At 39.5% G+C, this 23,276-nt stretch overlaps 1 protein-coding gene across 5 annotated transcripts in view; it reads right to left on the bottom strand.

Moving 5' to 3' along the window:
* Positions 1-23,276, bottom strand: part of MON2 (MON2 homolog, regulator of endosome-to-Golgi trafficking) — a 109,601-nt gene that overhangs the window by 44,621 nt on the left and 41,704 nt on the right. For 2 of the 5 annotated variants that reach the window (XM_063447148.1, XM_063447149.1), the window contains exons 16-29: positions 22,328-22,432; positions 20,109-20,189; positions 19,936-20,009; positions 19,761-19,851; positions 16,153-16,254; positions 9,162-9,272; positions 8,234-8,409; positions 7,879-8,041; positions 7,261-7,554; positions 6,563-6,761; positions 4,056-4,684; positions 2,025-2,168; positions 495-512; positions 61-189 (exon numbers count right to left, since the gene is read on the bottom strand). In XM_063447148.1, the coding sequence (XP_063303218.1) occupies positions 61-189; positions 495-512; positions 2,025-2,168; positions 4,056-4,684; positions 6,563-6,761; positions 7,261-7,554; positions 7,879-8,041; positions 8,234-8,409; positions 9,162-9,272; positions 16,153-16,254; positions 19,761-19,851; positions 19,936-20,009; positions 20,109-20,189; positions 22,328-22,432 (2,316 nt within the window). Of the gene's footprint in view, positions 1-60; positions 513-2,024; positions 2,169-4,055; positions 4,685-6,562; positions 6,762-7,260; positions 7,555-7,878; positions 8,042-8,233; positions 8,410-9,161; positions 9,273-16,152; positions 16,255-19,760; positions 19,852-19,935; positions 20,010-20,108; positions 20,190-22,327; positions 22,433-23,276 lie in introns of those variants that run through there. The other 3 variants (XM_063447150.1, XM_063447151.1, XM_063447152.1) reach the window with 2 other exon arrangements.

Here is a 23,276-nt window from a genome sequence, read left to right as displayed (position 1 = left end):
TTGCCTGGGTCTACGTGTAAGCCATCACTGCTCTACAGGATCACAAAAAAAGATTTTTACCTTAATCACATTCTGGAGAACCTTCTCATTCACTACTGCTTTATGGCATGCGGTTTTCTGGTACAGATCCACCATAACTTCTAAAGATTTCTCGGCAAAAGGTACATAATTTAAAGCCACCCACTCTGCCTAAAATAAACAGGAAAAAACAAACATAGAAATACAACAGACATTTGGCCTATGAAAATACTTAGATGCAAAATGCTACACATTGTATTGCATGCAATGATTTTGTACAGTTGATATGGAATTTGAGAAGAATGGGTGAATCACAAACTACGCATGCTTTAAGAAAAGAGAGAATACATTTGTGCCAGAAAAGGCCATATTTCTTGTTTGAAGCCCAGTGTGTGAAAGGGGTCCTGTTTTGCGGGGTGGGAAGGTGTTGTCTGTTTTATTAGGATAGGGTCAGTTTTAAAGTAAATGTCACTCACCGGTGCAAATAGTTGGATCTATTGATTCCATTGTGTCGCAAAATAAACAGAATGAGAAATGTTAATTCAGATTCACTTCAAAGTGAGAAACAAGAAAATTATTTGGTAGATGTCAAATTAACATGGAACATGATTTTAATGACTTGGCGTTTGGCAAATTATCCAAAAATTTAATATAATTATCAAAAACACAGTTACCTTCACATAAGCGATGCAAGTAAAAGAATAGCCCCCAAATCGTAATCTTCACCTTGTCATGTACTTCAATATTTTCTATCAACTAGTCAGCTATCGTAGGCAAAGGGCATCCTTTGTAACTAATACAGGGTGTCCTCGAGAACTTGAAAACATGATTGTGGTTATAAATGATAGACTGTGAAATGGTATCCTTTTAGGGCATTGTACCCAGGAAGTTGGGAGTCTATGTCATGTTAAGATTAAATCTAGAACCTAAAATATAGTTGATAAAGTACAAATCAGTCAGCTTAAGTTATACCAAGACTCACCTAGGTAAGCATAGTGAAAAGGTCAGATGCTGTAAAGATGCATGTTCCCCAGTCTATGCCAATGTTTACTAAACTGTAATAAAATGGTTTCTAAGCCCTTTTGATCATATAGGGAATACCTGATTAGTGGCTAGAATTGTTCATGGTTATTTAACTTTCATCTAACAGGAAACATACATAAAGAAATTAGCACTGGAGATATTTTCTAATGACTGAATTGGCACATGAACAAGTAACTCACACAGGCTCTGTGCAAATGAAAGTGGGTGGGCTAAGGAGATCAGCAGATGGAATGACACCTGCTAGAGTAGGTAAGAAATACTGTGTAGATTTGGGAATTGGAGAAGGTTTGCTGAACTCTCTAACTGGATATCAAAGCACATTTCCCATTTTTCCCTGAATTTAATAGCTGATGGCGGGGTAATAACAGGCACGGCAGCTTGTTGGGTTTTTGTTTTATGTAAGTGGATATTACTAGCTCAAAGTAACCATTGTACCATAAGAAATGCTGTGGCATAGGTGCAGAAAGTGTAGACAGAAAAAAGCAAATGCAAAGAGGCACAGATACAGGCAAGTAAAATGGCTTACCAGGGAAATAAATGTGCAAGTGGTAGGTGGAAAGAGATAGAGATATGAAGCCATCTTATGAACGGAAAAATGTGGAATAAGCAGGTTGCAGATGAAATAAATTGCTATAAACTCTGTCAGTTTGTGATTTCACAAAGTACTGATTTAATAATCACTTACTCGCTGTGATACACAAATGAATATATACAGATGTCTCCCATGAAGTCATATTATTTCAAAATATTAGTAAGCCCTAGAATAAAGCATGCAGCAGTGATGCAAGAGCAGAGAGATGTCCAGCATTGCTCTTTTTATATATTTAAAAGAATGAAGGCAAAATTTCTAATAACCCCCCCCCCCCCCGACTATAAATTTTTGTCCATGTAGGCATACACAACTTGACTTAACTATAAGTGTATTAGAAATGCATATGATTACGTATAAGAACTATAGATACCTGGTTATATTTTGCATTTGCAACGTGTTTGGTTTCCAACTTTCCATACTGGGGAGGTTTGCACGAGAATTGAACAAATGCAGAGAGCTGTTCAAAGATTGCTGGGTACATAATCTGCATGTTTTCAGGGCCTATGCAGATTGCCTACAAAGGATAGAAGAGTTATGAGTTACAGATATGTGTCATTCTCCTATTTTAACCCCTTAAGGACAGATGACGGAAATATTCCGTCATGATTCCCTTTTATTCCAGAAGTTGTGTCCTTGAGGGGTTAAACAATTAAGCGTTGTACATACTTGTTTCCAATGAGTATATAACTGCATTCCAAAATAAAGATTCTGTGCACTTCTAAAGTTTCAAGTCAGATTTATTCTAGGTTTAACTAGGTCACCCTGGGAATGGGCATTGGTCGTTCAACTTTGTTATAATTAATTGAACTATAAGAGATTTATTTCCTCATAGTGAAAACTGTTGAGAGAAATATTAAATTACCGACCTGCTTAGTTATTTTTATAACAGCAAAGTTTGGTGCTATTTTGCCTAGACACAACAGAATTATCTAATGATGAATAGAGGGTTTGCATAATTGTTATGCCAATCATTCTAAGTTAGTTCATAAACAATTAAGTCTTTTTGTGGAAGAACAAATGATGAACACATGGATTAATGAAAAATAAACCATATATGCCAGTTTAAGATTCAACAGATTTCATTGGGTCAAGCAAAGAATATATATATTTTTTATAAATATTAAGTATATATTGCCTAGCTTATCTTCATTTTTCTAGAGCTGTCACAGTAGCAATCTTCACAATTTCGTGGGCGTTACACTTACTCCTACAGGTCTGCTGGTACAATATGATGATGAAATTTAAAGTTAGTTAATTTAAGAACATATTGTACCAATGACAATACACTTTATTTTGTTTTACTTGCTTTAGCACCTGTATTGTTAAAGGGACACTATAGTCACCAGAACAACTACAGCTTACTGAATTTGTTCGGGTGAGTAGAATCATTACCTTCAGGCTTTTTTGCTGTAAACACAGTCTTTTCAGAGAAATACATTACAGCCTAGTGATAACTTCACTGGCCACTCCTTAGATGGCTGTTGGAGATCTTTCCTGGGTCATGGCTGCCTAAAATGCATCCAGACATTCAGTATCTCCTCCCTCTGCATGCAGACACTGAACTTCCCTCATATAGATTCATTGACTCAATATATCTATATGAGGAGATGCAGATTGGCCAGGGCTGTGTTTGAATTGTGCTGGCTCTGCCCCTGATCTGCCTCTTTGTCAGTTTCAGCCAATCCTATGGGGAAGCACTGTGATTGGCTACCACTTCTGATGATGTCAGCAGACTGCTTGTTTTTTCCGAGGCAGACAGGGCAGAGCCAGCAGCTTCAGGCTTGAATACAAGATTTTTACTATATTTATGGAGGCATGAGGGGCCCAGGGGGGCTATATGGTGGTTTTAACACTATAAGGACAGGAATACATGTTTGTGTTCCTGAACCTATAGTGATCCTTTAAACATATATTTCAATGCAAAACTGCATTCACGAACATATTGTAAATTAAGATTTTATTTGAGAAAATATTTTTGCCGACTAGTATATTTTGAATATACAATAACACCATGCTTGAAAAAAAATAACTATTTTAATGTTCCTCCTGATTCTGAACGAATCATGTGGCTCTTCTAGAATCATGGAGGCTATCATTTTGAGAATGCTGGAGGGGAGACAAGTTTTTAAAACCAGGGTTTAAATTAAGATTTTCTACTAAAGCTTTTCAATTTGCCACAAATAAATTGTAACATGCCTAATAGTGTATAATTGTTTTGAACATTTCACATGAAATCTTGTTTTTGTTTTGTTTTGAATGTGTTATGTCTAAGAACATCTGCATGATTACATAATGAATTGTTGTAGCATTTAAATTGGACTAGTAAGGTGAATTAGCTAAGTCGAAATACTTTAGAAACATGAGTGGAAGGAATGGAATTTGGATATGTTTTAGTAGTCACCTTTTGTAAGACATCCAAAGCTGTAAGCACAGACTCTTGCAGGCTTGTCAACACTGCTTCAGTATAAGAGGGGAGGATGAAAGGAGAGGCGTCTGAGCTTATAGGCACTGATACAGCCCCATGTAATATAACTCCCAGCTTTTGTAGGTCTTCCATGCTAAAAGCAGTTTTAATATGATGATAAAGTGCTGGGAAAATCTGAATTAAAGCTGTAAGAAAAGGTTGACTTGGGATAAATGCCAGTTTGTCAGAAGTAGCAGGTGGCTTGGTGCTCTCCGTGCCGATCTGGTACCAAGTGTTCCATGCTGCCCACCACAAAGCAGAGTCTTCAATCTCATCCATGGCGATGGGCTGCTCACAACTATTGTATCTGCTGAGTCTTTCTCCTGTGGAATCTGCTCTTGTTAATGGTCTCCCCGGTCCAGCTGCGGTAACTGGGCCGATCTGAACAGGAACAGCTACTGTTACTCCGGGCAGTGAATCAGGTTTATCAGGTTCCCTAGTAGGGCTAACTATTTGCAGGATTTCCTGGAAGCTTTTTAATGCAGCTAAGGAGACCTCATTGTTTTTGCTCAGAGCTGCAGACTGAATGTGATCCAGCAGGACATCCCAGGCCTTGGAAAAATCACCTGCATAAGAATAAAAAAAAAATATATATATATATACACACACACACACACAAGTGTTGGAAACCCAAAGCTATAGCTTATGTTAATAAGAAGCACTTAACCCTTTGAGAATAGCAAAGATGAATGCAACTGCTTTATGATACTAAAGGTTAAAGTTAGCACAGTCAGGGTTATTCATAGCAAAGTTAACTGCTGAGAATTTAACAATTTGCAAATGTGAGTCCAGAATATCTGTAGACGACTTGAAGAATTTCTCCAAATTGCTGTTTTGGCTTAAAATTTTAAATACTCTGACGAATACCTGCCAACTTACGTTTTGTAAAGAACCCAAATTCAAGGAAATTTTATAACCAGTTAAACATACTTTTAGATTCAAATACTCAACATGTTGTATTTTCTAGTAGTACTGCAATCCATGAAAAAAATTGTGAAATAGCAGATTCATTACAAGAGCATATGTTGTATTAAATCTGTTAAAATCTGCAGAATTGTTTTCCATCTGCTGAGTATTTATGATCGCAAAGTGTGAATGATGAAGCATGTTGACACTATATAATGATAAAATAAAAATAATTACCTGGTTAGGTTTTATGATCCTATCATATAATGCATCCCCTAACAAGGACATGATTCAATAAACCATTAAAGGACCACTAAAGTGCCAGGAAAACATACTCGTTTTCCTGGCACTATAGTGCCCTGAGGGTGCTCTCACCCTCAGGGACCCCCTCCCGCTGGGCTCTGGAGAGAGGAAGGGGTTAAAATCTTACCTTTCTCCAGCGCTGGGCAGGGAGCCTTCCTCCTCCTCTCCTCCTTCCTCGTGACGTCATCGGCTGAATGCGCATGCGCGGCAGGAGCCGCGCGCGCATTCAGCCGGTCGCATAGGAAAACATTTACAATGCTTTCCTATGAACGCTGGCGTCTTCTCACTGTGATTTTCACAGTGAGAAGCACGCAAGCGCCTCTAGCGGCTGTCAATGAGACAGCCACTAAAGGCTGGATTAACCCTCAGTGTAAACATAGCAGTTTCTCTGAAACTGCTATGTTTATAAAAAAAAAAAAATGGTTAATCCTAGAGGGACCAGGCACCCAGACCACTTCATTAAGCTGAAGTGGTCTGGGTGCCTAGAGTGGTCCTTTAAATGTACAGTTGCACAAATAACTCTTAATGTATCTCCTGATTGATTGCATTCACTTCATATTGTCTCACACACACTCAACCTTTTTCTACATTCCTCTCATCTGCTCCAGTTTGAAAACAAGTTACATGTAAATTAACCCTGTAAGCACCGGTGGCATGTCAAGTATGTTAAAACGTAAAGGCTTTCTCTAAACCTTGGTCCTCTAGGGATTAAAAAGTCAATGAAGTGCCTACTGACCGTTATTATGTTCTTAGCACAAGAGATACGCAATTTAGGTACAAATGTTATTAAATAGCTTAAGTCGATATAAAATGTTATTATACACAAGAAATAAACAAAACCTCCTAACGCACTTTCGATAAAGAGCCCTTACTCATAGTAAGGACTCTTTGTCTGAAACGCATTGGTAGGTTTTGTATATTTTTGATGTGCGGTTACCATTTTGCTAGTACTCATTACAGTTTTCACTGTCTTTGTGAAAAATGCTGATCTTGGTGTTCTTTTAATTTTATCCACGAGTGGAGCTTCCCCGCCGAGCTCCCCCACTCAAATGTGGGTAAGCGACTCTTTTTATTACATTTTTTGCCTCATATTTTGTTTCACATGTATAGTTAGTTGGGTTTTCTAAAAGAACTTATCAAGACACAAAAATGGAGAACTGTGTGCGGGAGTGTGAAACAGACAGAAAGACAGACCGACCAAATATTGACTGAAATATCATAATGTAGCACCTTACCTAGAGACTGGAGTAAATATCTTCTAGTGTTAAATATCCGTGCCACACCTGCTAGTGTTAGTACCCACGTTTCTGCCCACTGTTTCTCTGCTGTGTCCCTAGAGTGATGGATTAAGATATTGCCACCTCCAGACTCAATCTTCTCTTTGTCTGCTGTAGTAGAAGACTCTCGAACCTGATCCAGCAGGTGAAATAGGACCTGTACACCAAATGAAAAGAATGCAAAAAGTGAGAGTTGAATCTCTCTTTCATTATTCACCACGCCATGTATTCTGAATTAGAAATCACTACTAGACCATAAGTACAACAAGGGAGGCAAACAGTGGTGTATCAAAATGTAACAATAAGCATTCCATTTGCAGTTTGAAAGTGGTAAAAAGCCAGAATCATCTGGTATCACTGCTATAAAAGAAAGAACTGCGGCCACACTTTGGCTAAACGTCATCTAACAACTGTGTGATCGGTTCAATAGAGTATATATCCAACGCGGAGTGCAAATCAGAAAATACTATATAGTACTATAGCATAGTATAGTACTAAATAGTAATTAAAGTACAAAATACAAAAAAGGGTTGCTCTAAGCACCATAACCACGTCAGCTGACATGAACCGAGTCTGTGCAATGTTTCAGCTAGAAATTAAAGCGCTCAACTGTGTCAAAGTACATAAGACTTTTGCAGTATGTAGGAGTAAAATACCTTCCATATAACAGTGTGCCACGTAGCGTGCTGCAGTAGAGTTCCGTGGGCCCCTATTGTAGAGAATAAGGTCTGCCCGGCGCTTTTCCGAACTGCAGGGCGCGTGTCTACACACAGTTCTCCCAGTTTGGCATACAGACACAGCCACAAGCAATCAAATGGGGGTGCTGGGTGGAAAGGACGATTTAAAGCCACCCCTTTCTCTTTTGCCTGCCTCTGCAGGATATCTTCTTCTCTATTCAGTTCTTTCTCTATAGTTTCTCCTCTTTGGAAGAAGTAATCAGATATATTCCACTAAAAAAAAAAATACAAAAACAATATTAGATATGCAATCATCATCTTACCAAAAGGTCCCTAAATATTCATGGCATATTATTAAGGAAGATAATCATTTACATTAATGTATTTTTTTAACTAAAAAATATTGGATATATGATGCTATTTTATGAAATATTTTTCTTCTGCAACAGTGCAGCTTACTCTGGAGAAACCTGCAACTTGTGTGATGATTTTTTTTATTTTTTTTTTATCATTAATGAAATGCTAAGACAATTCAATCCAACTCCGGTTTTACCAAACCAACATTGTAACATCAGAGAAACCTCCATCTTAACTCACCAGCAAACCAATAGATGTTAAACTAATATTTAGTTCTTGATTCTGAAGCCCAAAGCTTCCAGCCACTTCTACAACTATCTGCAGGCAAGTGCAAGGCATTGTCGGTAGAAAGTCTGTTACAACCAACTGAAGGCACTGGAATGAAGTCCGTATTAAAGATTCCCTAAAAGGAAAAATTAGAACTTTAACCACGATGAGTACTTCTCTATTTAAGGATTATATTCATTTTTTTTTTTTTTTAAATGAGAAACATTACGGTGAAAAATAATATATATACATATATACACGTACGTACGTACATACATATATACATACACATTTCTCTGTGACACTCAATTAAAATAAAAATGCTCACCCTTGATCATTCCGAATTGCTCCTATAACTCCAAGCACAAGAGGCCACCCAGGACCAAGACTATCTCCCTGGCTTTGCAGGATCTGCAGCACACACTCCAGCTGCTTCAGCCGAATATCATGGTGGACAATGTTTGAAAGTTCTTTCAGCGGATTTAATAAGAGCAACTGTAGTCTCTAGAAGGAAGGAAGGAATGAGAGAGCTATGCAAAAAAGCAGTTACAGAAATGCTACTACAAGTCAATGGGAAAAATATATGTACCAACGTTTTATAGCGACTTAATAGCTGAATTAAGCACATTTCATTACACTGAAAGAGAAGTAATGTAGGTGCCGTTCTTTTGTTTTAACAGGAACCTAAACTATGTAAAAGGTACTAGCTTGGTGACACTTTCAACAGGACTATTAAAAAAAAAAAATATATATATATATATATATATATATATATATAACAAGGAAGAGTCTAATGACCCTGTTTTGTAGAATTATATATATAGATTTCTACAAAACAGGGTCATTAGACTCTTCCTGGTTTCAGATGTGTCTCCGATGCAGTGAGGAAGGCAGGTTTGCTACAGTAAATTTATTGTGGGGACCTTATTTTGGATTGTGCCAATGAAGCACTCTGACATTCTGATAGTGAGGTCCCCACCAAGCTTTGTGGGAATGCTGCAAAGGTGCAACTAGAAGTTGTGGTTAGTGACAGATTAAATAAGTATAAAGGTCGCTAAACATAAATAAAACCACCATATTTTCCTTGCCACACTATTGCACTGCTCAGAGAGCTGCATGTCAAGGAGAACTAATCCTAGTGAGAGAACCGAACACAAATAAAGCTACAACAGTTTATGTAGCATTCTCTGCAATGGACTAGACTCCTGAGCTGTGTTTTATGTAAAATAGTGGATGTGGCGCAATGAGGACTTTACCTGATTTTGTGAAAGGAGTGGCTCATGTTTGAAGGCCAGTCCTGCTTTAATCAGAGATGTTAATGCTTCCGCACCCCATTCTCTCATTCTAGCATTTGGATGCTGACAAACCTGAAAAAAATAAGCCAAAATAAGCCCAAAACTTCCACTAGTTAAGGAAAGGTTAATGTGTGAGATAATATGTATGACGTGAACTACACAAACTGCTGGCATTATGTAAAATATGTTAAATGATCTAGGAATAAAAAAACAGACAAAAAAAATTCTTCCAGAAATGTTATCCTTACACAATGATCAACTAAAAATTCATAAAGTAATAAATAACTTTGAATTCACTTGCAATTCTCACTTTACTAAATACCCCACTAGTGTCCATGGGAACACAAACTCAAACTTTCTAATCCACAGGCAGTCCCCATAATCTCATTTAAACCATTTTGTTTTATATCCGAGTTCCTGTAAAAAGATCCTATTCTCTAACTATATGTCCCTGAAACTATAATTAAAGGTATATTATTCGGTTTAATAACAACAAAAAAGGGCATTCTAGAACGGTTATTGTCAAACCTCATTCGTTGTTCTTTGTTCATTTTTGAAAAGTCCAATGAGGGAATAGCCATATCATGAAGAGAGTGCATGTATACACTTGTTTACAAATGTTTAATTCCTTAACTTAAAAAGATCTGTCAGTTTTCTTTTTCTTTATTAAAAACAACACTTTACAGCCACTAACCAGGCCTAAAAAATGGCACACAGGAATGGAGACTAGAATCCTTGAAATCTTTAATTTTAATGTAAATTGGATTTAAACTTTAATTGCCAGTGAAATTACTTTACTGTGTGTCTACCTGTATGAGGAGGAGAGAGAGGAACATACTTATGATCTCTCCTCTATAAATCAGTCTGAGGATATATGGTATTTAGTTTAAAGGATGTTTTGGAATATTATTTAAAGTCTATTTGATGGCATGTTCTTCAAACAAATTAAGAAGGGACTGCTTCCCTTCTTTATTTTTATAGTTACATATAACTATTGGAAAGGCACACTGCGTGTGTCTCTGTATATATGTGTTACGTGACAAGGGGTTTCTGTGAAGCAGCTCTGGAGATGACATTAGCCACAAGACATCTAGTCAGCAGTTTCTGTTTACTCTGACTTCAAAACTGTTTTGTATTGCAGGAAATACACAGATCTTCGCTTAAAAAAAAACAAAAAAAAAACAAAAAAACAACAACACGATTTCTAGAAGAAGTCCCATATATGTAAAACTATGCATTTTTTACTGTATTTTAAAGCAGTTGTGTTTAATCTTTTTAGCAGCAGTATTCCTGTATGTCAGGGAAAAATTCCTAAGTACCCCACCTACAGCCTTTCAAATGATTGTGACTGTCACTTCATGTATCACACATTTCCCTGCAGCCTTTTTTGCATTGTTTTTCTGCTTTCTCCCCAAAATCCAGGGTTTCTCTTATCAGTACAAAGTACAATAAATACATCCAAGCATCACTCAGGGACAATTAGATATTCTTCCATTTTAAGATGACTAAGAGTTTTTTAGGTGGCATCATAACAAACAAAGAATTACCAGAAGTAACCAAACATATTTCTCTTAACATGCAATGTCTGTAATGCACAAAAAAATGTCAAATAAAAAAAAAAATATATAAAATACAGGGGGAGGGGTAAATATAGTACAGATAGTTACTGCTATTCCTGTTCCTGTAATGTTCAGTTTAATTTTACAATTAGAGGTGTAACCTACTTTATCCACTAGGGGCAGCAATAACTCTATATTAAAAAATATAGTACATGTTATGATACCCTGTGAAGCCACTAGAGGTGGTAAAGTTGGGATTTCTTTCTATCTTATAAAACGGTCATATATCATTTGACTGCTTTGGGAATTGAATAGGGATAAAAAAAACAAAACACCTCTTAACGTATTTGAATCCATGTTAAACATATGTAGTACAACAAGACAACGCTTCCACCATGCATTGCATATACCACTATTTTCAGGAGACATTGTGGAATACTATATGCATTTACTCCAGAAAAGAAGACAAAAAAAAAGGAAGAGAAATGATGGTCAGGGCTATAATTTTTAAATAGGGACACTTGGGATTTTTTATAACAAGAGGCCAATTCCAGTTTACATGCTCATAGGTGAGATTTTCTCAGTGTGCTGTTACAGACCCTTTAAAAAGAAAGTGAATTTATAGGACAGTTATCTTTACGCAGAGGTAAATTGACTTTTTCTATGTCTGTTATACATCATTGAGTTTGAAGTCACCTTCTAATCTATTCTCTTTGAGCAGAGCTAAATAAATGGAAAACACAGTGCTATTTGGTGTGAGTCTAGAGTACTTAAAATTCTGTCAAGGATTCCATTATTTTAGCCTGCAATGTAAAAGAACACAAAATTGCTCAAGACAACGTTAATGAGATATGCGCAGCTCAAACGTACCTTCTGTTCAGGACAAGAGCAAGCAGAGGAGAAACACAGAACACACAATTTAAACTGACATCAAATGAAACAGCAGAGTTTGAAAAAAAATATATATGGCATTTTTAAAGCAAAGAGTTACACACAAAAAAAACAGACCAAAAAAACACAAAAAAAAAATCAATAAAACTTCTATTATAACAGAGCTTAACAAGCGTGACTTGTACTTTAAAGGCATGTCAAGAAGTTAGGCAACAGAATGTTATTTGGATCTCTGCAGCTGTGCGTGGACAGGATCATTCACTCACAGAGCATGTATATACAAGCCTTCAAACCTCTAACACACAGACATCTTGTATAATGACTTACACACGCAAACAGAAACGCTATAATTGTTAGAAGTAAGAAGATCTCAATGTCCATAAAGCACCAATAGATGGTAGAGTATCATGGAGCAGACATATCATACAGAGAGGGCTATTAAATGACAGGAGAAGTAATGGCAGAGAGAATGTAAAAATGTCATGGTACTTTTAAATTATTATTTTTTTTTTTATAATATTCTGCTAATTCTATCAATGTTCTCTTCAATATGTTCTATTCTCGTGTTAATTGTTTAACCTAGGGTTTATAAATATTAATTATAGAAATATCTGGCCTACTCTTGTTAAGTGGGTAATGCCACAAACATTTTTAACAATGACAGTATCTATCAATATGCATAAAGTGAAGTGGCACACGCTTATAAATTTCCATCCATAGTGCCTCAAGACAAGGGTGGACCATTCCCAGTATATCAATAATCATGAAAGTTGGACCGGGCACATAGATTTATTGGAAAACCATAGAACGTTTCAGCCATCTGGACACCAACTGTATGCGCCCGCTGCAAATTTCTTCATGATTATTGACCGTTTATTTATGAAAAGTGATATGGAATGTTACTGAAATTCCAACGCAGTCATAAGACATGGATGAGACAAACAGGCTTATTCACTAAAGTGAGAATTGCAGGGAATTCAAAGTGAATTTTAAATTAATGACCAAAGAAGCCAAACTGAAAGCATAGCTGAGTGAGAGAATTTTTCCAGTTCAGCGATTTTGACTTAAAATTTTAAATTCACTTTGAATTACCGTATTTATCGGCGTATAACACGCACTTTTTCTCCCTGAAAATAGGGAGAAAATCATGGGTGCGTGTTATACGCCGATATCCCACATTTACTTACCTGTCTTGAAGTGTGGGCCGGCTTCACAGCGCGCACCGCGGTACTGGAACTTAAATTTCAGGTTCCGGTTTCCGGCGGGACTGAAAGGAAGTGTGCACACTATTGTGTGCACACTTCCTTTCAGTCCCGCCGGAAACCGGAACCTGAAATTTAAGTTCCACAACCGGCGGGACTGAAAGGAAGTGTGCACACATTAGTGTGCACACTTCCTTTCAGTCCCGCCGGAAACCGGAACCTGAAATTTAAGTTCCAGTACCGCGGTGCGCGCTGTGAAGCCGGCCCACGCTTCAAGACAGGTAAGTAAATATGGGACAGAGGGAAAGTGCACTAGGGGACACTATGGGAGGGGGGACACACTATGGGAGGGGCACTATGGGGGGTGGAGAATACTATGGAAGGGGGGGAACACTATGGGATGAGGGGGGAACACTATGGGATGAGGGGGGAACACTATGGGATGAGGGGGGAGAATACTATGGGGGGGAGAATACTATGGGAGGGGGTGAAGAATACTATGGAAGGGGGGGAACCCTATGGGATGAGGGGGGGGGAGAATACTATGGGAGGGGGGGAGAATACTATGGGAGGGGGGGAGAATACTATGGGAGGGGGGGAAGAATACTATGGAAAGGGGGGAAGAATACTATGGAAAGGGGGGGGGAACACTATGGGATGAGGGGGGGGAATACTATGGGAGGGGTGGAAATTTCCTGGAATTTCCTTCTGAAAAAGAGGTGCGTGTTATACGCCGGCGCGTGTTATACGCCGATAAATACGGTACCTGCAAGTCTCACTGTAGTGAATACCCCTGAAAGTATGAACCAATTTGTCTCAGCTGTAACAAGCTTTATCTTGCCTACACAGCAATTTCCCAGCAGTCATCACTCTCAGCAGATGCCTTACAGTTTCTCTTTATATGCTTCTCCATGCCAGTATTAATCTAGGTTTATGCTACATTTCATGCAGTGATTCCTATATGTCAACTTCCTTGTAAATGGTTATATTATACAGACCACACAGAAATTGCTGGTACTTTACAAATAAAAATTAAAAAAAATTAAAAATAAAGGGAAAAACAATGGATTTTGGGATTCTGCTCATGGAATTTTGGGGGTACAAAGATATGTATACAACACACAGCTTTTCCAGATTCAACTGGTAGAAATTAAATCCTATATTGGTTTAATCAAGAGAAGAGTCTATCTCTGAATGAACAACGAGCCACAACTACCAACTTAATCCCACTCCCAACTTGTTTCATATCGAAGCAAAAAAAAAAAAAAAATTATTAAACATAGAAACATAGAATGTGACGGCAGATAAGAACCATTCGGCCCATCTAGTCTGCCCAGTTTTCTAAATACTTTCATTAGTCCCTGGCATTATCTTATAGTTAGGATAGCCTTATGCCTATCCCACGCATGCTTAAACTCCTTTACTGTGTTAACCTCTACCACTTCAGCTGGAAGGCTATTCCATGCATCCACTACCCTCTCAGTAAAGTAATACTTCCTGATATTTTTAAACCTTTGTCCTTCTAATTTTAGACTATGTCCTCTGGTTGTGGTAGTTTTTCTTCTTTTAAATATAGTCTCCTCCTTTACTGTGTTGATTCCCTTTATGTATTTAAATGTTTCCACCAAGCTATACATGTTAAGATCCTTTAACCTTTCCTGGTAAGTTTTATCCTGCAATCCATGAACCAGTTTAGTAGCCCTTCTTTGAACTCTCTCTAAGGTATCAATATCCTTCTGAAGATATGGTCTCCAGTACTGTGTACAGTACTCCAAGTGAGGTCTCACCAGTGTTCTGTACAATGGCATGAGCACTTCCCTCTTTCTACTGCTAATACCTCTCCCTATACAACCAAGCATTCTGCTAGCATTTCCTGCTGCTCTATTACATTGTCTGCCTACCTTTAAGTCCTCAGAAATAATCACCCCTAAATCCCTTTCCTCAGATGTTGAGGTTAGGACTCTATCAAATATTCTGTACTCTGCCCTTGGGTTTTTACGTCCAAGATGCATTATCTTGCACTTATCCACATTAAATGTCAGTTGCCACAACTCTGACCATTTTTCTAGTTTACCTAAATCATTTGCCATTTGGCTTATCCCTCCTGGAACATCAACCCTGTTACATATCTTAGTATCATCCGCAAAAAGACACACCTTACCATCAAGACCTTCTGCAATATCACTAATAAAAATATTAAAGAGAATGGGTCCAAGTACAGATCCCTGAGGTACCCCACTGGTGACAAGCCCAAGCTTCGAATATACTCCATTGACTACAACCCTCTGTTGCCTGTCACTCAGCCACTGCCTTACCCATTCAACAATATTGGAATCCAAACTCAAAGATTGCAGTTTATTGATAAGCCTTCTATGTGCAACAGTGTCAAAAGCCTTACTGAAATCTAGGTAAGCAATGTCTACTGCACCACCCTGATCTATAATTTTAGTTACCCAATCAAAAAAATCAATAAGATTAGTTTGGCATGATCTCCCTGAAGTAAACCCATGTTGTCTCTGATCTTGAAATCCATGTGTTTTTAGATGTTCAACAATCCTATCCTTTAACATGGTTTCCATCACTTTCCCCACTACTGAAGTAAGGCTTACTGGCCTATAGTTGCCCGACTCCTCCCTATTACCTTTCTTGTGAATGGGCACAACATTCGCTAACTTCCAATCTTCTTAAAGGACCACTTCAGCTTAATTAAAGGACCACTTCAGCTTAATGAAGTGGTCTGGGTGCCAGGTCCAGCTAGGTTTAACCCTTTTTGCTGTAAACATAGCAGTTTGTTTACAAAAGGGTTAATCCAGCCTCTAGTGGCTGTCTCATTGACAGCCGCTAGAGGCGCTTCCGCGCTTCTCACTGTGATTTTCATAGTGAGAAGACTCCAGCGTCCATAGGAAAGCATTGAGAATGCTTTCCTATGAGACTGGCTGAATGCGCGTGCGGCTCTTGCCGCGCATGCAGCCAGGAACGTCAGAAGAGGGAGGAGAGTCCCAGCGCCGAGGGAGCCCGGCGCTGGAAAAAAGGTAAGGGATTAACCCCTTCCTCCACCCTCTCAGCGCCACGGGAGTGGGACCCTAAGGGTGGGGGAACCCTCAGAGCACTATAGTGCCAGGAAAACAAGTATGTTTTCCTGGCACTATAGTGGTCCTTTAAAGTGGGCATAATCAAAACAGAACATTTACTAATACTATAAAAGGAGAAACAGAAAATTCTAAATTCTAGAGACACTTTAAAATCTGCAGTTGATAAGATTCATATTATTATCTTACGGTTATGAGAAAAATGTCTTACCTCTATTAAATGCCCAGTGAGAGGTCTCCACAAAATCTCAATTCTATGCATATTCACCAGCCCAGTTTCCAATAGCTTTGCAACAGCAAAAAGTGAAGGTTCCTATAAAAATATATTGATATTATGTCAGTATGGAAGACAACCAGTGAATAAGGCATCTCTTTTTTTTTTTTTTTTTTTTAAATCTCACTATGCAGATGAGGCCCATATTCCAGGACCTTATTTAACCTTGCACTGCAGACAGTCCAGCGAAGAAGCACTTCTCAATTAAGTGGATTCATCTCATAAGATCAGGCATTAGTTGCTAGGATAGGACCTGCCAAAAATGGGGCACATTGACCTCATGGCAGGCATATACTGTAACTAAACTCCCATTATTTCTGCCTGGTTGAGATGTTTAAAAGAAAACAATTACATTGTGTGAGCTCTAACAATGCTGTTTAGTGAATGTGTAAGTTTGCTGGATTTTGTTAAAGGACCACTAGAGTCACCAAGGCCACTTCATCTTAGGAAAGTGGCCTGGGTTCAGCTGTCATTTCATTTTAACCCTGCATTGTAAACCATTGCAGTTTTTTTTCTTAGAAACTACAATGACATGCATACACTTCAGTTCTCAGGTGTCTCTATGAGGAGCATTGGATTGGACCAACGTGGAAGAGGCCATGATTCCTCCATTACATTGTGGGAGGCGAAAAGGCAAGCAGCACAGAGGGAGCCTCCTGTTATTTTTTTTAGTTATTTATTTATTTTCCACATACAGGGGAGGGTTACCAAAACTAGGGACAGGGCCACTAAGGCTTTAGCAATATCAACCTTTAATATTAGTTTAATTATATTACAATATATACCACTCTCAAACATGGTTAGTTATTCTCAGCTTGATGTTGGTTTGCTTGGGGAATATGAATACAAAACTTATCAATAATGCTCAACTAATAATAATATATAGTGTATGAAGATTGTAAGCTACATTTTAAAAAATGACACTCCTGACGGAGTTTGCTAACCATTATTTTGCAACATATAAATATGATGCAGAATAAAATGCATTCCTACATTTTATGGCCTTTTTAACCCCTTAAGGACCAAACGTCTGGAATAAAAGGGAATCATGACATGTCACACATGTCATGTGTCCTTAAGGGGTTAAATGGACACTAGACACAAAAAAAATCACTTCATCTTAAAGGACCACTATAGGCACCTAGACCACTTCATCTTAATGAAGTGCACTTGCTGCCAGATGCCGTCTCTTTTGTGTGGCAATATAAAAGATTGCCATTTCACAGAAGCAACGTTTAGTTTTTGCCATAACCACCCCTCTAGTAATGCCTGCCGTGGTAACAGACACTAGATGCATTTCCTAGTGAACACATTAAATAATTGAATGTACTCATAGAGAAGCACTGGATACAATGCTTCTTTTATGAACACCATTTAAATAGAGGAGCATGACTATTTCCACACATGCCCAGTAGGTCCTCAATGCTTCTCTATGAGAAGATTGGCATGGAGATTATTTGGATGAATGATGGATGATCTCAGAAGATAAGGAGTGGCTGTACGAATTAGACTGCCCAGCGCTAAATAAAAGGGGAGTAAAAAACTAAAAATAGAGTTCTGGAACATGTATACGTATATACTCGAGTATAAGCCGACCCGAATATAAGCCGAGGCCCCTAATTTTACCCAAAAAAACTGGGAAAACTTATTGACTCGAGTATAAGACTAGGGTGGGAAATGCAGCAGCTACTGGTAAATTTCTAAATAAAATTAGATCCTAAAAAATATATATTAATTGAATATTTATTTACAGTGTGTGTATAATGAATGCAGTGTGTGTATAATGAGTGCAGTGTGTGTGTGTGTGTGTTTGTGTGTGTATATGAGTGCAGAGTGTGTGTGTGTGTATATGAGTGCAGTGTGTGTGTGTGTATATGAGTGCAGTGTGTGTGTGTGTATATGAGTGCAGTGTGTGTGTGTGTATATGAGTGCAGTGTGTGTGTGTGTGTATATGAGTGCAGTGTGTGTGTGTGTGTGTGTATATGAGTGCAGTGTGTGTGTGTATATGAGTGCAGTGTGTGTGTGTATATGAGTGCAGTGTGTGTATGTGTGCAGTGTGTGTGTATGTGTGTGCAGTGTGTGTGTATGTATGTGTGCAGTGTGTGTGTGTGTGTATGTGTGCAGTGTGTGTGTATGTGTGTGCAGTGTGTGTGTATGTGTGTGCAGTGTGTGTGTATGTGTGTGCAGTGTGTGTGTATGTGTGTGCAGTGTGTGTGTATGTGTGTGCAGTGTGTGTGTATGTGTGCAGTGTGTGTGTATGTGTGCAGTGTGTGTGTATGTGTGCAGTGTGTGTGTATGTGTGCAGTGTGTGTGTATGTGTGCAGTGTGTGTGTATGTGTGCAGTGTGTGTGTATGTGTGCAGTGTGTGTATGAGTGCAGCGTGTGTGTATGAGTGCAGCGTGTGTGTATGAGTGCAGCGTGTGTGTATGAGTGCAGCGTGTGTGTATGAGTGCAGCGTGTGTGTATGAGTGCAGCGTGTGTGTATGAGTGCAGCGTGTGTGTATGAGTGCAGCGTGTGTATGAGTGCAGCGTGTGTATGTGTGCAGCGTGTGTATGAGTGCAGCGTGTGTATGAGTGCAGCGTGTGTATGAGTGCAGCGTGTGTATGAGTGCACCGTGTGTATGAGTGCACCGTGTGTATGAGTGCACCGTGTGTATGAGTGCAGCGTATGTATAAGTGCAGTGTGTGTGTGTATGTGTGCAGTGTGTGTGTGTATGAATGCAGTGTGTGTGTGAGTGCAGTGTATGTATGAGTGCAGTGTATGTGTGCAGTGTGTGTGTGTATGAGTGCAGTGTGTGTATGTGTGCAGTGTGTGTATGTGTGCAGTGTGTGTGTGTTGCAGTGGTGGGGGGGTGGGCAATTTTATTAATTTATTTATTATTATTTTAATATATTTTTTTCATTATTATTTCTTCTTATTTTTTATTTAATTCTTATTTTTATTTTCGTCCCCCCTCCCTGCTTGATACATGGCAGGGAGGGGGGGCTCCTTCCCTGGTGGTCCAGCATTGGCAGTTCAGTGGGGGGGGGGGGAGAGGGGGCTGGCAGAGATCTTACTTACCCGTCCTGCAGCTCCTGTCAGCTCCCTTCTCCTCCGCGCCGTCCGTTCAGCTCTTCTGTCAGCTCACACTGTAAGTCTCGCGAGAGCCGCGGCTCTCGCGAGATTTACACTGGGAGCTGACCGAGGTGCTGAACGGACGGCGCAGAGGAGAAGGGAGCTGACAGGAGCTGCAGGACGGGTAAGTAAGATCTCTGCCAGCCCCCCTCTCCCCCGGTCTGTATTATGGCAATGCAAATTGCCATAATACAGACTATTGACTCGAGTATAAGCCGAGTTCCGGTTTTTCAGCACAAAAAATGTGCTGAAAAACTCGGCTTATACTCGAGTATATACGGTATATTCATTTTTAATGTTATAATTTTTGTTTAAGAAATAAAAGATAACTTGAGAAACTCTTGAGAATGCACAACTTGGCAATGTAACAAAAATGTTCCATTATAAAGCTGATTGACTGACAGACACAAAGCTGAAACTTTGCTCTTACCTTGTTGTTTCCATACGCCATATCCATGGCTTCCAGAGACAATGAACAGAGAGCATTGATTAAGTGATGAAGAGACACATCATCCAAATATCTAAAACAAATCAGGTATGTTATAAACCACAATGCAAAATAAGGACTGAAAGCTAAAGAACACACACGCACGGGTATATCTTACTGTGAGCTTTCAAAGAGACGTGACAGGATTGTGGAGATAACAGGTAAGTCTGTCATAACTGCAGTAGTCAAAACCTTAAAAACAAAACAAAAAATAAGAGCACGTTAAAAAAGGTCATTGGATTCTTTTAATAAAATGAGAGCGTCATATTGTTATGAGGCTCAGATACTTACCGTACTTGGTCCTTCTACGGCTCTCCCAGGTTTTAAAGCTCCACCACTGCTAGGCTTCAATCCAAGTATCCATACTAGATGCTGAAATACAAGGAAATTGCATGATTATACCATTATTTAAAGACAATATCACAGCATATCATTGTTATAACAAGTCCAAACGAGCAGCTGAGTTCATTGCCCAATTATCTAATGATGATAACCGAACTGGACTCCAAGCAATGTGCAGAATCCAACAAATAGTCCAAACAGTCACGTCAAAGTAACTACAATTTTTTCACATTAAAAAACACGTTAGGGGGCGGGGCCGGCCCGCCGATCTGAACGGTCGCAAGCAGGAGCAGCTCCAGCAATAAATCTATGACTCGACTCCTAAAACATGATTTTTCACTCTAAAGCTGACCGACAGCAAAGATATCCAAAGCAGGGAGCCTGCTGGACCCCGGGGGAGGCTGGCTCAACGAGCTTCAGTCCCCTGAGGGAGAGACTCTCGTCGCCTGAATTGAGGCCTTCTCCGGCGGTCAGTGGGGCGGACGGCCGCCGCCCCGCTATCCTGCACCATGGACCCCAAGCAGAGGTGCAATACTGAGTGGACCCGGCCCTGTACCCCCCCCTATGGACCGGGGGGGTGATCCCGGTTCTCACCCCAAAGCCCGGACCGAGGCTGAGGGAGCCCGAGAGCTGTACAGAAGATGGCAGGTGCCATGCACACAAGAGGCAGGGGGACGACCAACCTCCTCCCCGCGACCCCGGATGACAAAGTGGCTCCTGCCTCCCGACCCAGCAATAAAGCAAGTCGGAGGAACACTTGCCTCAACCCGAAGCCAACCAAGCCAACACCAAACCGCACAAGCGTCCAACATGAGAGGACAATGGCGGCGGCACATAGGGGCTGGAACACAGTGCAACAACCATACCCGCCTGGGCATGAAGAAAAGCAAGACACATATGCGGGAGAACAGACTCTGCAAACACTCCCCACCCAGACCGACCTGCAAAGACCCTGCAAGAGTCGAACCCACGTGGGTAACAACATGCTCTCCACAATGGCTGACACCTACCTCCTGGGGAACGACAGAGGCATGATGGACTGTCTGAAAGCCTGCTCCACCGTACACACAGTGTCTGCCGAACAGAATCTACAGAGCAGTTATCGGACAGTGCTGGGACCTCTCCTGCTAGTGTAGCTTCGGGACCGCCAAGAAGACAACATACTCTCAATAAGACAGCCCGAGTAACCCCGACCAACAAGGGTGAACATTCTCATAAAGCGACATAAATAGACACGACTTGCATGTAACCTCACAGTTCAACTGCAATACCGTTAGCTCAGGTCTTGTACTGCAAATTTTATACAGGCACACGGACACCTAGCGTAACACTGATGACATAATGAAACCCTTGCCTGCTCGACAATTTCAACCGGATCCTGAAAACACCTAAACGTTTATTAGTAGCTTAGCCTAAGTGTCTATGAATGATGGCACAACATAAAACGGGCTGCACTTGGCAGGGCAGCGCACAGTTGTAAGAAAGTAGCACAACCATATCCAGGCTAGCTAGTCGTACGAAGACTAACACGTATTTTGCAATCACAGCAATGTTATTCCTAATGCACCTGTTCTACTCATGTTTTACGATTACCCATGTTTTATTATTACTTATTTTCACTTTAAATATAAAAACGTGCACATGTCACTGTATACCCCACTGTAACAAATGTCATTGATGTAAGCGAGTGGAATGCCTTTGGGGTACCACAAGCATTTCTGTTAAGCCTATATGCACGGAAAAAATAAAGAATAAAAAAAAAAAAAAAAAACACGTTAAAGTTTACTAGCTGCAAATATTTTGCAATTACATTTAAATCTGCATCTGAAAAAAGTAGAAAATATTAACACGTTACAGCTGAAAAATGACTACACATTTTGTGAACAAAATGTGGACATTGAGATGCTACTATCGTGCTGACGTTTAAGAACAACTGTAACACAAACTTTAAAGTCCCTTTTTTGCATTTAAGAATGCTATTTGAGAATACTTTCAACTCACAGATTATTTTATGATTACTACCTTATAAATGTCCAGAACAGTGGCCCAGACATTCTTAAAATGTCTGGTCACTCCTGCAAAAGAAAGTACTCATTTCATTATAGACCCAGATTTAGTCATATGTAGCATTCAGATTGTTTTTTGTTTTTTTTCCTCTCCCCCAGTACCTGAAGTGTTGCCAGGACAAGTTGCCAGGAAGTCCCCAAAAATCCTCCATGGCAATGAGCAAGATTCAGCAGGGTCCGCATACACTGGATATTTTTAGCAGTAAGCTGCAATGAAACACAACAAAAACCAAATGAGCTTTTATTTTTAGCAATAATACCGCAATAATATCATTTAGCAAAAATAAACAAAACCATATGATTACGTGTGCAGTAATCCTAATAGAAGGTTTTTAGCAGCAGATACCATACAGCATATTCAGTATATCCTGTGACCTGACTACAACCGGAGATTATAATTCCAACTCAACACTAATAGTCTGTACACTCGCAACATGAAACCATGCGATCTCAAAAACGCCAAAAAGAGATTTTGCTTCAAATTCGGCTGCACATTTAATGAATCACTGTAGTTTTAGTAACACAAATGGGAATTCCTAAAACTATAGTTCCCTGGTAGCCATTTAGGTCACTGGTCCTCCCTACCTGCAGGGAGAGAAAAAAAAATGATGTTTTACTTACCTTTGCTCCCTTGAAGCACCGATCTCTGTGGCTCGCCCTGCCTCCTTGGATAAGTTCAGTGTGATCGATGATTTGACCAATAGGAAAGCATTGACAGGCTAATGGGCATGCACTAGTTTTACTCTGCCTCTAGTGGCCGTCACTCAAACACTGCTATGTTTTCAGCTGAAGGGTTAAGACAGGGGGGCATAGTAGCCATATCACTTCAGTGAGATGAACTTGAGTGCCTGTAGTGTCCCTTTAAGTTTCTATAAAGCAACCTCCAAAAACAATAAATTAACCAAGAGCTTACAAGCAGAGTTTTTAGCCTGTTTACTTGATTAGTTAGAAAGTTAGGGTATAGCTACCCTTTTCAAAATTCTATAGAGATGTTTTGGGATACATTAATTAAAACTAAACATGCATGTTTAGTATGCCTTAACTTTTATGT

Source organism: Pelobates fuscus, chromosome 3 (assembly GCF_036172605.1).
Source record: "Pelobates fuscus isolate aPelFus1 chromosome 3, aPelFus1.pri, whole genome shotgun sequence".
In the NCBI taxonomy this organism is placed as follows: Eukaryota; Metazoa; Chordata; class Amphibia; order Anura; family Pelobatidae; genus Pelobates; species Pelobates fuscus.
Note: the sequence above shows the minus strand (reverse complement) of the source record. Positions and strands in the feature narration are given on the sequence as shown.